The sequence below is a fragment of the Sus scrofa genome, chromosome 14 (assembly GCF_054392235.1).
Source record: "Sus scrofa isolate SSC_HxYL_T2T_F1_AM1 chromosome 14, Sscrofa_HxYL_maternal_Yorkshire_Landrace_v2.0, whole genome shotgun sequence".
Classification (NCBI taxonomy): domain Eukaryota; kingdom Metazoa; phylum Chordata; class Mammalia; order Artiodactyla; family Suidae; genus Sus; species Sus scrofa.
Window position 1 is genome coordinate 89,006,875 of NC_139396.1, and position 14,522 is coordinate 89,021,396.

General features: G+C 35.8%; 1 protein-coding gene and 1 long non-coding RNA gene across 25 annotated transcripts in view; one reads left to right on the forward strand and one right to left on the reverse strand.

Annotated features, from left to right (window-relative positions):
• The window catches only part of LOC102165048 (uncharacterized), a 1,242,341-nt gene that overhangs the window by 302,419 nt on the left and 925,400 nt on the right, over positions 1-14,522 (forward strand). The window lies entirely within an intron of this gene.
• The window catches only part of JMJD1C (jumonji domain containing 1C), a 325,118-nt gene that overhangs the window by 183,521 nt on the left and 127,075 nt on the right, over positions 1-14,522 (reverse strand). For all 24 annotated transcript variants that reach the window (XM_021073670.2, XM_021073664.2, XM_021073659.2 and 21 more), the window contains one exon: positions 249-413. Coding sequence is in view for 6 of the 24 variants with exons in the window: in XM_021073643.2 (XP_020929302.2) it covers positions 249-413 (165 nt within the window). In the remaining 18 variants the exon portion in view is untranslated. The remainder of the gene's footprint in view (positions 1-248; positions 414-14,522) is intronic.

Sequence of the window (14,522 nt, forward strand, 5' to 3'; positions counted from 1 at the left end):
TTATGTTTCTCCTAATTAAACAGAATTATATGTGGACTAACTATGCTGGAAAAGTATTAGCAAAAAGGACACAAAATCGTTGAACAAAATGAAAGCAGTATTTTGAAATATTTGTCAGATACTTTTGGAGCTTCCTCAGGAATATTCATCCGAATAATCACTAAAATAAACCTAAAATTGTATTTAGTTCTTGTTCCTTTAAAGCAAACAACTGAAAATGCTTAATGAAACAGGAATATAGATCTTACCAATGCAGGCCACTGAATCTGTTTGCTCTTTGATCCCTGAGTCTGGCTAGGGTCCTTCCTTCTGGCCCAGATTAAGTGGTATTCCACCAAGAAGGTTGAAAAATCTTCATAAACTTTAACCCACTCTCGTTTATCCCACTCAAGATCATCAAATTCCACATACACCTATGGAAAAACAACACACAACTCCATAAGCAACAAGAGTATGATATTTAAAAAATCATTATTTATCTAACATCTCCTTAACCAAATTACACCTCTACTTATTGTACAAGAAGATAAACAGTAAGTTTATTTTTTAAAAATTTACATAACATTGGTCAGTACAAACTGGCAGATATCTACTGAAGACACAGTAAGGAACTATGTTGATACTGATGATTCCAGAAGCAGAAGTCAGGAAATGTTTTCTGTAAAAGACCAAATAGTGAATATTTTATGCTTTGCAAACCATATTGCTTCTGTCATAACTACTTTGTGGTATGAAAGTAGCCATAGACAGTATGTTAAAAAATGAGTTTGGTTTTGTTTCAAAAAAACTTTAATTACAAAGGCAGAGGACATTGCAAGGATAGTTCAACACATGAAAATCAATCAGTGTAATATACCACACATTAACACGATAAAGGATGAAAACTACATGATCATCTTAACAGACAGAAAAAAAGCATCTGACAAACTTAACACCCTGTCATTATAATAAAAATACCCAAACTAGGAATAGAAGGAAACTACCTCAACATAATAAAGGTAATAATGAAAAACCCACAGCTGAATCATATTCAGTGATGAAAGACTAAAAGCTTTTCCACCAAAACAAGAACAAGACAAGGATGTCCTATTTGGAAAACCAAAACTGATTCTTTTATACTAAGTCATTCAATCATTCAACTCATTTTCCCACTTCCACCCTTTTTCATTCATAAAACTGTCCTCAGAGCTCTTTCCTACTAGATTATGAGTTATGTTGGAGACAGTCTTGTTCTTATCTTTTTATCTCATCTATCTTTTGCTCACTTACAACTAAAGTATTTCCATCTCCATCTATTTAAATCCTTTTTGTTCTTCTGGCCTTGCTCAGGTTCTTCCAGGATGTTTATAACCCCACCACGATTCAAACTTTGAACATCTAGGAGTTCCCATCATGGCTCAGTGGTTAACGAACCTGACTAGCATCCATGAGGATGCAGGTTCAATCCCTGGCCTCGCTCAGTGGGTTAAGGATCCGGCCTTGCCGTGAGCTGTGGTGTAGGTTGCAGACGTGGCTAGGATCCCACGTTGCTATGGTTGTGGTGTAGGCTGACGGCTACAGCTTCAATTAGATCCCTAGCCTGGGAACCTCCATATGCCTCAGGTGCGGCCCTAAAAAGACAAAAGACAAAAAAAAACCCCCACAACTTTGAACATCTACAAGCAGTTATTTTCATATAGTTTATATTAGTATATAATCATATAATGAGTACAAACTCTTTGTGGGTGGAGCTGTTTTACTGTCCCGTATAGTGCTGTGTACTTACAAAGTCCTTAATAAATACTACCTATCTCCTGACTCCTGCAATCACAGACTTTTTTGTTTTTTTAGGGCCAGAGGTGCAGCATTTGGAAATTCCCAGGCTAGGGGTCGAATCGGAGCTACAGCTGCCAGCCTACACCTCAGCTACAGCAACATGAGATCTAAGCCACCTCTGCAACCTACACCACAACTCATGGCCAAGGCCAGATCCTTAACCCACTGAGGGATGCCAGGGATCAAATCTGCATCCTCATGGATACTAGTTGGGTTCGTTATTGCTGAGCTACCATGGGAACTCCAATCACATACTTTTAAACATGGAGGCAAACTACTAAAAGATACACTTGATTCTGAGATATTGGTGCACATTAGGAAGCTAGTCAGATATGCTAACCTATTACAATTGGGAAAGAAAGAAATACACTGTTCAATGAGCTAATAGTTTTCCACACCAAGTCAGAGCCGAAGCCCTATTGGCTTCTAAAAATGCATCCTTAGGGGCCGAGTTGAGGTCCATTTGATGTTATGCAAATATTTCAAACTATACTGTACCACTTTCTTCACTACCTGAAATCTTCTAAGATCTCAAATTTAATTATTCAACTGTCGTATAAATGGATTTTTGGAAACTGAATCTGAGACAATTCTCAGGAAAACCTTAGCACTATCTTTGCTTTCCTCTTCTGGACAATAACATGGTCTTGTTGACAAAATATTTCAGTCAAAAACCTAAAGACCGGCGTTCCAGTTGTAGAGCAGCAGAAACGAATCCTACTTGGAACCATGAGGTTGCGGGTTCAATCCCTGGCCTTGCTCAGGGTTAAGGATCCAGCATTGCTGTGAACTGCGGTGTACATTGCAGACGAGGCTGGGATCTGGCGTTGCTGTGGCTGTGGTGTAGGCAGGAGGCTAAAGCTCCAATTAGACCCCTAGCCTGGAAAGCTCCATATGCCATGGGTGTGGCCCTAAAAAAAGACAGGAAAAAAACAACAACAGCAACAAAAAAACCTAAAGACAAAGTTTGTAAATGTCTCCTTATCTTAAAGGACATATACTCCATGCAAATTCTTGCAAATACAAAGCTCTTGATATAAAATTTAAAGTTTCAGGAGTTCCTGTCATGGTGCAGTGGAAACGAACCCGACTAGGAACCATGATGTTTGTGGGCCTGATCCCTGGCCTTGCTCAGTGGCTTAACAATCCGGTGTTGCTGTGAGCTTTGGTGTAGTTTGCAGGCGTGGCTCGGATCTGGCGTTGCCATGGCTCAGGCATGGCCCAGCAACAACAGCTCTGATTAGACCCCTAGCCTGGGAACCTCCATATGCCGAAAATGCGGCCCTAAAAAGGACACACAAAAAATTTTTTTTAATAAAAAAATAAAAGTTTCAGCTCTAAGTGAACTTTCTAAACTCAAAGCTTATCTTGCAGAGACAATGTCATGAGCAGTTTTAAGATACTGCTAGGACCTTGGGGACAAAAGGAAACTAAAATGAGACATTCTATTTCTTTGCTGTGCAGCCAATTTACCTTTGAATTATCAGGAACAGACTGTAGACAGGTAGGAAGGTAAACAGAATGAGTAGACAGAGATATATATATGCTAGCTAGCCTGTTACTGTTTCATGAATTCTGGCAAGACACAAGACTCCTAATACTTTATTACTTAGAGCAAAAGCAGAGTATGAACATGTTACTTATACTGGCTCCTTACGCCTCTCAAGTCCCATGGAAAGGATGCAAAGGGCCTAGGATGAACACCTGTGTACACACAGAACACTGACTACAGAGTGGATTTCTACTTTTAGAGTAAGTAAAAGCAAGCTTGCACTCTGGGGAAAGTGAGGGATGTTTACCTCATACTTCACTGCTGCTCACTGCAAACACAACCCTAAGAAATGACCCAAATCAGAAGTTTCCGTTGTGGAGCAGCGGAAATGAATCTGACTAGGAGCCACGAGGTTGCAGGTTCAATCCCTGGCCTTGCTCAGTGGTTAAGAATCTGGTGTTTCCATGAGCTATGGTGTAGGTGGCAGATGCGGCTTGGATCTGGTGTGGCTGTGGCACAGGCCGGCAGCCGTAGCTCTGATTAGACCCCTAGCCTGGGAAACTCCATATGCTCCAGGGGCGGCCCTAAAAATACAAAAAAAAAAAAAAAAGTCTGTGATTTCAAGAGTCAGGAGATAGTATTTATTAAGCACTTTGTAAGTACGCATCTCTGTACTGGACATTAAAACAGCTCCACCCACAGTGAGTTTGTACCCATTATTGATTATACACTAATATAAACTATTCTATTAGTTTATATTAACTAACAGCAGAAAATAACTGCTTGTAGGCGTTCAAAGCCTTTTAACAGTGTTCACTGTGCATTATTAATAACAGTTTATACCACAAAAATTCCTCCAATTTACTGTTCATAAAACTTTCTCTTGTGGGATACCTAACAGAATATTGTTTTATAAAATAGCAGTAGAGGTTAAAATGGACTAGTTTTTCCACAAGATTTACCCATCTAACAAATCTATATAAATAATCTGGTACTAAGAAATCAAGGAGGAGCCAAAACCTGGTCATCTCTGTTCAAATATTCAATGAGTAGGTGACTAGATAGTAAATTAGTGAGGGTTAAATTGTGACAGAGTAAATGTTTTACTGAAAACATAAATAGTTCCCTATGCCATTATAAACCTGGAAACATTTAACTATGGCTTATATAGTTCATATATGTTAAAAATCAGATTATCAAATTAAACATGTAATAATGACAGATTAAGTTTGTTTGCCTTCCTCTTAAGAATAAAGCACACTTATTTTAGAAGATTTTCTTTTTAAATAGCCACACCTATGGTATATGGAAATTCCTAGGCCAGGAATTGAACCCAAGCTGCAGATGCTGGATCCTTTAACCTACTATGCTAGGCCAGGGATCAAACCCATGCTTCTGCAGAGACCTGAGCCACTGTAGTCAGATTCTTAACCCACGGCACCACGGTAGGAATGCCCTCAGAAGACATTTTATAAGCCACTATTTTATATAAAAGTAATTAAACTGAGGAATATGATAAATCAACAAAGTTTAAGCAGTGTTTTTCTTACTAGTGGCTTAGAAACGTATTTAAAGTAAGTTTTCCAGATTAGTGGAAGAAATTCTAAAAACAAAATTAAAATCATTTGGTGAATTCATTTACTAAAGACAGAAAAGATGTTAAAAAAATAATTTCATATAAATTAGATAACAGGAGCTCCCATTATGGCTCAGCAGTAACAAACCCAACTAATATCCATGGGGATGCGGCTTCGATTCCTGGCCTTGTTCAGTGGGTTAAGGATCCAGTATTGCCGTGAACTGTGGTATAGGTTATAGAACGCAGCTTGGACCTGGCATTGCTGTGGCTATGGCATAGGCCGGCAGATGTAGCTCTGATTCGACCCCTAGTCTAGGAACTTCCATATGCCACAAGGGTGGCCCTAAGAAGACAAAAATAAAATAAAACCCACAAAAAAAATAGTAAAATAAATAAATTAGATAACAAAATAAGGAAGCCGGGCCTTTTTTTTTTTTTTTTTTTTGTGCCTGCACCTGAAGTATGTGAAAGTTCCTAGGTCTGGGACTGCACTTGAACCATAGCAATTACACCAAATCCTCAATCATTAGGCCAACAGGGAACTTCTACACCTCTTTTTAATTTCACCTTACACAAAAAGTAAATAAATGTAACCATAATTTTAGGTTACTCCAAAAGTTTAAACTTTTATTAGCATTATGAAGAGTCAAAATTAATAGGCATTTATATGAACCAGCCCAACCTTAAATAAACAATTTCGAACAATAATTAATAATTATAAGAATTATTTTAAAGAAAGTGGTTAATCTTAAAAAATAATGAACTAGGGAGTTCTCTCGCAGCTCAGTGGAAACAAATCTGACTAGTAACCATGATGATACAGGTTCACTCCTTGGCCTCATTCAGTGGGTTAAGTACCTGCCATTGCCGTGAGCTGTTGTACAGCTCACAGCTGTGGGTTGGATCCAGCATTGCTGTGGCTGTGATGTAGGTCAGCAGCTACAGCTCTAATTCAACCCCTAGTCTGGGAACCTCCATGTGCTGCAGGTGTGGCCATAAAAAAACAGGTAAGAAAAGAAAAAAAGAACTAAAAATTTGGAATTAAACTTGAGAAATATCCTGGCATAATCCAAGGTATAAACAACTTCAAACAACATAAACTGCTTTTGTTATCCTCTCTTTTTAATAGATATGATAAAATCCAACCTTTTAATTAATAAGTATTATACTCTCTGTAGTTATATTAAATTTGCTATGGTGAACTAAAATCATAAGGACAAGTCTATAAACAAATCTAATACATATTCACAGCAAAACAATGTAGTACTAGAATGACAATCAAAGCAAATAAAATTAAAATATACATTATGACATATAAATCTAGGTTCTGAAAATTTTAAAACGGTCTGGGGATGAGAGAGGTAATGTTTCATCTCCTAAGGGTGCATTGAAAGCTCTACCACAGATAACCAGTATTATTAGTAATGATAATAAAGGCAACACCAGTAACAACAAGAAAAACCGCACAAGTAACACTTGAATAGCGCCTACTGTGTGCCAGGTACATATATTAAGCCACTTCATCATTAATATACCCAGTAAGTAGGCACTATTATGAACAACTTTTTCAAAAGTTTAAACTGAGATACAGAGAAATCTGATGCCAAAGGCCAAGCAGCAAATAATGGAGTCAATGAAAACAATAAAATAGCTTATAAGAGGTCTAACAGTCATAGAGCAGGATAGTCCCCTACAAGCTGATACACAGAGCTTGTAATTAATCGCTGAACAGAAAGTATGTCTAGGTAGCTAACTCCTTTGCAGCATAAAGGTAGATGACCAAACACTAAAAATGGCCTTAAGATTTTCCACATTGAGTCCCCACATTAGATCCTAGGGAACAAAATAAGAAAAAGAGTCAAAGATAGCAAATAATAAAAGAGACCAATCTAGCTTTCAATGGCTATATTGCTTATTCCTCTTCTCTATAAGTTACTTATCTAATAATCTTATTTTTATAAGACTATTTAGTGAACAAGATGCATCAAGAATTGTAAACTATTTGAAGATGCTTAGGTTTTAATTACCTTCTTTACATTTAACGAAAAAGAATTACATCCCTATCAAGTAATCTAAATTCTTTATTATAAAATTGAGTATCTTCTGGATAAATTATGCATAGTATTTAATATCAATTATGAGGATGATGATTTCTGAGTCTGCTTGTAATGCTTTAACAAAATACCATACAGAACAGAAATTTATTTTCTCACAGTTACAGAGGCTGGAAGACTGATTAGAGCAGGTCAATTTATGGTGAGAACTCTCCCCTTGGTTACACAAGCCGCCTTCTCAATATGTACTGACATGATCACAAAGATAGAAAAAGCTCTCTGGTCTCTTCTTATTAAAGCACTAAACCAATAATGGGTGTCTCAGCCTCATGACTTCACCTAAACCAAATTATCTCCCAAACACCCCATCTCTATTACTTTATAGTGGTTGTTAGAACACATGAATTTAAGGGGTCACAAACACTGGGTCCATAACATTACTAATGACAGCAGCAGCTGAAATTTGAGAGCTTACACACTATTGGTTGGGTAAGGTTTTATGAAAGAGAAAAATAAACCTTAGAGAAGTTATGCAACTTACAGCTTTTAGACAATTATTTAAATGATACACAACTGAAAATGGCTAAATTTAGAAGTTCTCTGATTTTTTTGGTAGCACCAGTGAAAACACTAAAAAATGCTGAATGGCTAAAAAGGAGTAAAACCATCAGTTAAGTTCTTTTTTAGCATAAGAATGCATTATAGAGGGTACAGTAATTTCTACACAATACAAAAGATGAGGAAGAGAAAGAAGGAGCTTTACCAAACAAGGAGGAAAAAGCCTTCTAGGAACAAAGATTCTGAGAATGCTCTTTTTTTTTTTTTTTTTTTTTTTTTTACTTTTTAGGGATGTACCAGCAGCACACGGAGGTTCCCAGGCTAGGGGTCAAATTAGAGCTATAGCTGCTGGCCTACGCCACAGCCACAGCAATGCGGGATCCGAGCACTGTCTTTGACCTACACCACAGCTCACAGGAATGCCAGATCCCTAACTCACTGACAGAGGCCAGGGATCGAACCCGCAACTTCAGAGGTCCTAGTTGGATTCATTTCTGCTGCGCCACAACGGTAACTCCTGCGAATGCTTTTAAAGCATGGGAACAAATTAACATAGAGGACTCTTCTATGGGTTAAGAGAAAAGTGATTCCTGGGAGTACTTCCCAAAACTGAAGGCTATAACTAAAGAGTTTAAAAAAGAGAAGGACAGCAGCTTAAAGAAAAACCCAAGTTAAATGCAAAGTCCTAAATATTACAAATGCTTGTTAATAAATCCTCAAAATAATTTAGAAAAAGATTCAAATTCTGGTTTTGTTCTTTTGAAACACGATCAGAAATGGTATTAAATAAGTTTTAGGAGTTCCCGTCGTGGCACAGTGGTTAACGAATCCGACTAGGAACCATGAAGTTGTGGGTTCGATCCCTGCCCTTGCTCAGTGGGTTAACGATCCGGCATTGCCGTGGGCTGTGTTGTAGGTTGCAGATGCGGCTCGGATCCCGCGTTGCTTTGGCTCTGGCATAGGCCGGTGGCTACAGATCTGATTCGACCCCTAGCCTGGGAATCTCCATATGCCGCAGGAGTGGCCCAAGAAATAGCAAAAAAAAAAAAAAAAAAAAAAGACCAAAAAAAAAAAAAAGTAAGTTTTAATCAAAAAGAGGACAAGTGCAAAAGCTCCCATAATAAATCATTCCAATCTAGGAGTACTTTTTAAAAGACTGAAAATCTTCCAATATGAAAATCAATCATCGTCTAAGTGTATATTAGGTTATGATTTTTTTCCTTAGCAACTGATCACTAGCCTCTTAAATTTAGTCCTAAAGCTCCACAGTTTTGAAAATTTGTGCTGGCAGTTTACTTTCAATCACCTAACTGGCAATCAATTCTCAAAACTTTTCTGCTTCCATTACTACTACCAACTCCAAATCCAATGACTCCTTTCACCTTTCTATTCCAACTACAAGATACTTTGTTCCTTCCTGAAATTTCATAAAAAAACTGGGTCTTTCCTCTCATGTCTATAACAGACACTATGCTATGTTTTTGTCTATAGCCATGTGGTCTTTCATTAACTGAGCCAGAAGATAGTGGAAATAGGCAGTTAATCCATTAAGTAGCTGAGGCAACTCAAAATCATCAGATATTCTTTACACATTTGGTTTTCCAGATAAGTAACTTCTCAAAGAGTTAGCCAGAGGTAAAATATATTTCTGTGACACTTGGAATAAAAAAATTAGGTATTTCTATTCCTTATTTTCACACTACTAAAAATTACTTCTGCTTTAACTTTAATTTTTTTATTGTTACTTCCCTCCATTTACCTTCTGAAATAGACTTTTAAGAAGTTACCATAGAAAAAAAGACTTGTATAATAATGTAATATAGTATATATATACTACACATATGATAACAATGTCGAGAACATTCTTTCTTTATACACTTCATAAAGAACTCAGTATTGGGGGACTAGTAACAGATTCATAAACCTAAAATATGCTTTTGTTGCTCAACTGAACTGCTCATGTGTATGTTAATAAAATAATTAATTGGGATAAAGAAACACGATACTTACTTTACCAATGAAGAAAGCTAAGTAATAGAAGAACCTATTTTTTAACGAGGAAACAAATATATTTGTGCAAAAAAGTACTGAGTTCTAAATATATTATTTTTATGTAGGGAAATACTATTGCTCTATTGCTGTTTATCTGAAATACAACAGAACTAAAAAAAAGTGCCAAAAGGCTTCTAATGAGCCAAGAAAGATGTTACAAATTCCATTCATTAAAAACAAATGCATTTTACCCAAAGGCAAATTCTCTCATCTTGGGTCAGAGCTTATTACACTAGTATACAGATAGTAATAATAAACCACATTATATAGTTTCCAAATCTAAAGCAGATTATAAAAGCAAAACAGGGAGAGAGCCTCTGAAGATATGCTTCCACAGCATTCTAAGAATGATAAAGTTTCATAAAGACGTAATAAAATCTTTTACCACAGGACTCAAAATTGGTCAGAAAATATTATCACTGTATTATAATTCAATATTGAATGGGCACTTGTTTAATGAAAAAATACACACAGAATATTATTTAAAAAAAAAAACCTCGATCATACACTTTCATAGCAAGATATACTTTGTATTTGCCTCGTTGAACACAAATGAAATAGATCTGAGAATATTTAATGTTTGTCCCTCCTAGCACTAAAATAGCACTTGTAATAATGAGTGATACAGAAAGTCTAAATTTATATCCAGAATAGTTTCAGATAAATTTATTTCTAAAATTATAGTTGATTTACAATGTCTATATATGTATATATAGTTGATTAACAATGTCTACATGTGTATACATACACACACTATTCTCATACATGAGCAAAAAACACATGCACACACATTTATAAATATAAATGTATATACACACACGTTTCTCATGTATACATGAGAAAAAGCAAACTTTTCTCATACATATTTTCTCATACATACGTGTGTGTATACACACACACATATTTTTTCAATCATGTTCTATCACAAGTGATTGAATACAGTTCTCTTCTCTATATACAGCAGGACCTCATTGATTACCTGTTCTTTTTTTTTTTTTTTTTTTTTTTTTTTTTGCTATTTCTTGGGCCGGATTCGTTAACCACTGCGCCACGACGGGAACTCCTACCTGTTCTAAATATAATAATTTGCATCTACTATCAACTACTAACTACTATCTACTACTCTTAGACTGTCCCCTCTCCCCGCTTGGCAACCACAAGTCTGTTCTCCATGTCTGTGAGTCTGTTTCTGTTCTGTAGATAGGTTCATTTGTGCCACATTTTAGACTCCACATATAAGTGATACTATATAGTATTTACCTTTCTCTTTCTTACTTCACTTAGTATGAGAATCTCTAATTCTATCCATGTTGCTGCAAATGGCATTATTTTATTCTTTTTTATGGCTGAGTAGTATTCCATTGTGTATCATTAACACATTTTCTTAACCTATTTGTCTGTCAATGGATAGTTAAGTTGTTTCCATGAATAGGCTATTGTGAATAGTGCTCCTATGAAGTAAGAGTCCACGTATCTTTTTGAATTGAAGTTTTGTCTGGATATATGCCCAGGATTGGATCACATGGCAATTCTATTTTTGTTTTTCTGAGGAACGTCCATACTGTTTTACTCAAAATGGCTTAAAGATTTAGACATAAGACAAGAGATCATAAAACTCCTAGAAAAGAACATAGGCAAAACATTCTCTGACATAAATCACACAAATGTTTTCTTAGGTCAGTCTCCCAAGGCAATAGAAAAAAAAAAATCAACAAATGGGACCTAATCACACTTACAGATTTTGGACCGCAAAAGAAACCATTAAAAAAACGAAAAGGCAACCTACAGAATGGGAGAAAATAGATGCAAACAATGCAACCAACAAGGCTTTAATCTCCAAAATATATAACTCATACAACTCAACAGCAAAGAAACAAACAGCCCAATCAAAAAATGGGCAGAAGACCTAATAAATAGACATTTTTCCAAAGAAGACATACAGATGGCCAGCAGCCACAAGAAAAATATGCTCAACTTCACTAATTATTACAGAAATGCAAATCAAAACTACAATGAGGTAGGTACCACCTCACACTGGTCAGAACAGCCATCATTAGTAGTAAGTCTACAAATAACACTGTTGGTGGGAATGAATGTAAATTGGTACAACCACTATGGAAAACAGTTGGGAGGTTCCTCAGAAAACTAAATGTAGGAGTTCTCATCAGGGCTCAGTGGAAATCAATCTGACTGACTAGAACCCATGAGGATAGAGGTTCAATCCCTGGCCTCACTCAGTGGGTTAAGGATCTGGAGTTGCCGTGAGCTGTGGTGTAGGTCGCAGATGTGGCTCGGATCCCTTGTTGCTGTGGCTGTGGCATAGGCTGGCAGATGTAGCTCCAATCTGACCCCTAGCCTGGGAATTTCCATATGCCACGGGTATGGCCCTAAAAAACAAACCAAAAAAAAAAAAAAAAAAAAAAAACCTAAATACAGAACTACCATATGATCCAGCAATCTCACTCCTGGGCATATATTCAGACAAAACTACAATTCAAAAAGATATATGCACAAAATTTGCTAAATTTATGACAAAATTTGGATGCAATCAAAATGTCTTTATGGTGAATAAATAGGTTGTGGTACATCACCCAATAAAACATTACTCAATGATTTAAAAAAAAGACCATTAGCATGAAAGAACTGGTTTTTTTTTTGCTTTTTTGGGCAACTTCATGGTTCCTAGTCAGATTCGTTAACCAGTGAGCCACTGATGGGAACTCTTCAATATTCTTAAATAAGTAAAATTTCCCAATTGATCTATAAAATAATTCAATTTCAATCAAAATCCCAACAGGATTTTTGTATACTCTTAAATTTATATAAGAGAAACAATACAGAATAGATCAAACAACTTTTTAAAAAGAAAAAAGTTGGAAGACACACTATTTGGTTTCAAGACTCACTATAAAGCTAACATTATTCAAGAGAGTGTGGTATTGCCAAAAAGAAAGACACACAAATCAACGTGAGAGAATCAAGTCCAGAAACAGACCCATACAGAAATGACAAGTGATTTTTGAGAATCGTACAAACGTAACTTGAAGGATATAATCTTTTCAACAAACGATGCTAGGATAACTGCACACCGATATTCAACAAAACAAAACAAAACTAACAAAAACACTGCCCCACCACAAATTTTTCAATCCATACTTCCCACCCTATATAAAAGTCAGGCCCAAATAGGTTATAGACTTAAACACAAAAGCTAAAACTTCTTGAAGAAAATAAAGTCTTTGTTGTAAAGAATTCTTAGAAATCACTTCAAAAGCACAAAACATAAAAATAAAATGTGATAAATTAGATGTTATCAAAATTAAAAATTTTTTGCTCAGTGAGAGACAATGTTAAGGAAATAAAAAGATAAGTCACAGACCAAACAAAAACATTTATAAATTGTTTACCTGACAAAAGACCTGTATCCAGAATATGTAAAGAATTTCTAAAATTCAACAAAAACGAATCAAAAATTACAAGAAAAGACTGGAACTGATACTTCACCAAAGAAATACAAATGGCAAATAAATACATGAAAAGATACCTCAAAATCATTAGCCATTGGAGAAAAGCAAATAAAAATGACATACCTTCACATACCTGTAAGTATGGCTAAAATTTCAGCCTTATGAAATAAAACTTGTATTTATTTTTTAAAAAACCCATATATGAATATTTAGAGTAATTTTATTTTTAATAGAGAAAGGCTAGAAACAACACAAATAGGGAATGAATGAACAAATGATGGTATATCCATATAATGAAATATTTCTCATCAATAAAGAGTAGGAAAGCACTGATATATGTAACAATATGGATGAATCTCAAATACTTTAGGATGACAGAAAGAGGCCTGATTCAAAAGGATACATGTTATATGGTTCTATTCATATGACATTCAGGAAAAAACAAAGACTGAGAATTGATTATTAGTTGTCCAGAGTTAAAGGGGGTGGGGATTTGAAGGTCTGACTACAAAGGAGGGGTAACAAAAGGAAGTTTAGTGGGAGAGTGAACTTTTCTACAGGTTGATTGTGGCAATGATTGTACTACTATGCCTCTGTCCTAACTCACAGAACTCTTCAACAAAAAAAGTAAAGTTTATTCTAATTAAAAACCAATCATAAGCAGAGAATTTGACTGAAAAGGTAAAGAAGAAGGAATGAACAGGCTGAAAAACTACGCCACTCCCTTCTCCCAAAGGAATGATGTAATAGTATTATACTTATTGGTATTATACTATAAAGTCTCATATGCCTTTTAGAATAAAGAAAAAAAGAAAAAGATGGCAATCTCAAATATAGTCTCTATATATTCTGATGGGCCAGAAATTTCTGCAACTATACATTATTATGGCACAGGTTGATCCCAGGATCCTTTTTCCTTTAGAAAAAGAAAGGAAAAACTCTGCCAGGCCTCTAACATACCCACCTCCGCTCTTCCCATTTTTTTGCTTGGAAAAGGCAAATGTAGAAGTAGAGGGGAGAGGGTGAAGAAAGAGCTGTGGAAACAATGACAATCTAAAATTAAACACAGACACTCCTTAAACTTATAAGTGGTAATGTAGCAACTTCTGTGGAAAGAGAAGAGCATACCCTAAAATGAAAAGAACATAAATTTCAGGTGTCAGAAAGTTCAGGATGTGAAACTTGTGTACAATTTTGCAAATGTTCTGTTTCCAGGAGTTCTTAGAAAGGGATATCCCAATCTTTTAGGAAAAAAGAAACTACTGATTCCTTTTCATGATAGGCACAAGGGGGCACTGGAGCACAAGAGTATTAGGTAAGACTTATGATGCACATAAGAACTTTCTTCTACTCAACACCAAAAAAAGAGAGAGAGAGAGAAAGAGAGACAAAGAAAGGAAAAAGGAAGAAAGAATACTGACAGTTGTACATACCATATTTCAGTTTCATTATAATTTCCATTTTCAGTTGAAAAAAGATTTTACAGGACTTGATTTAAACATATG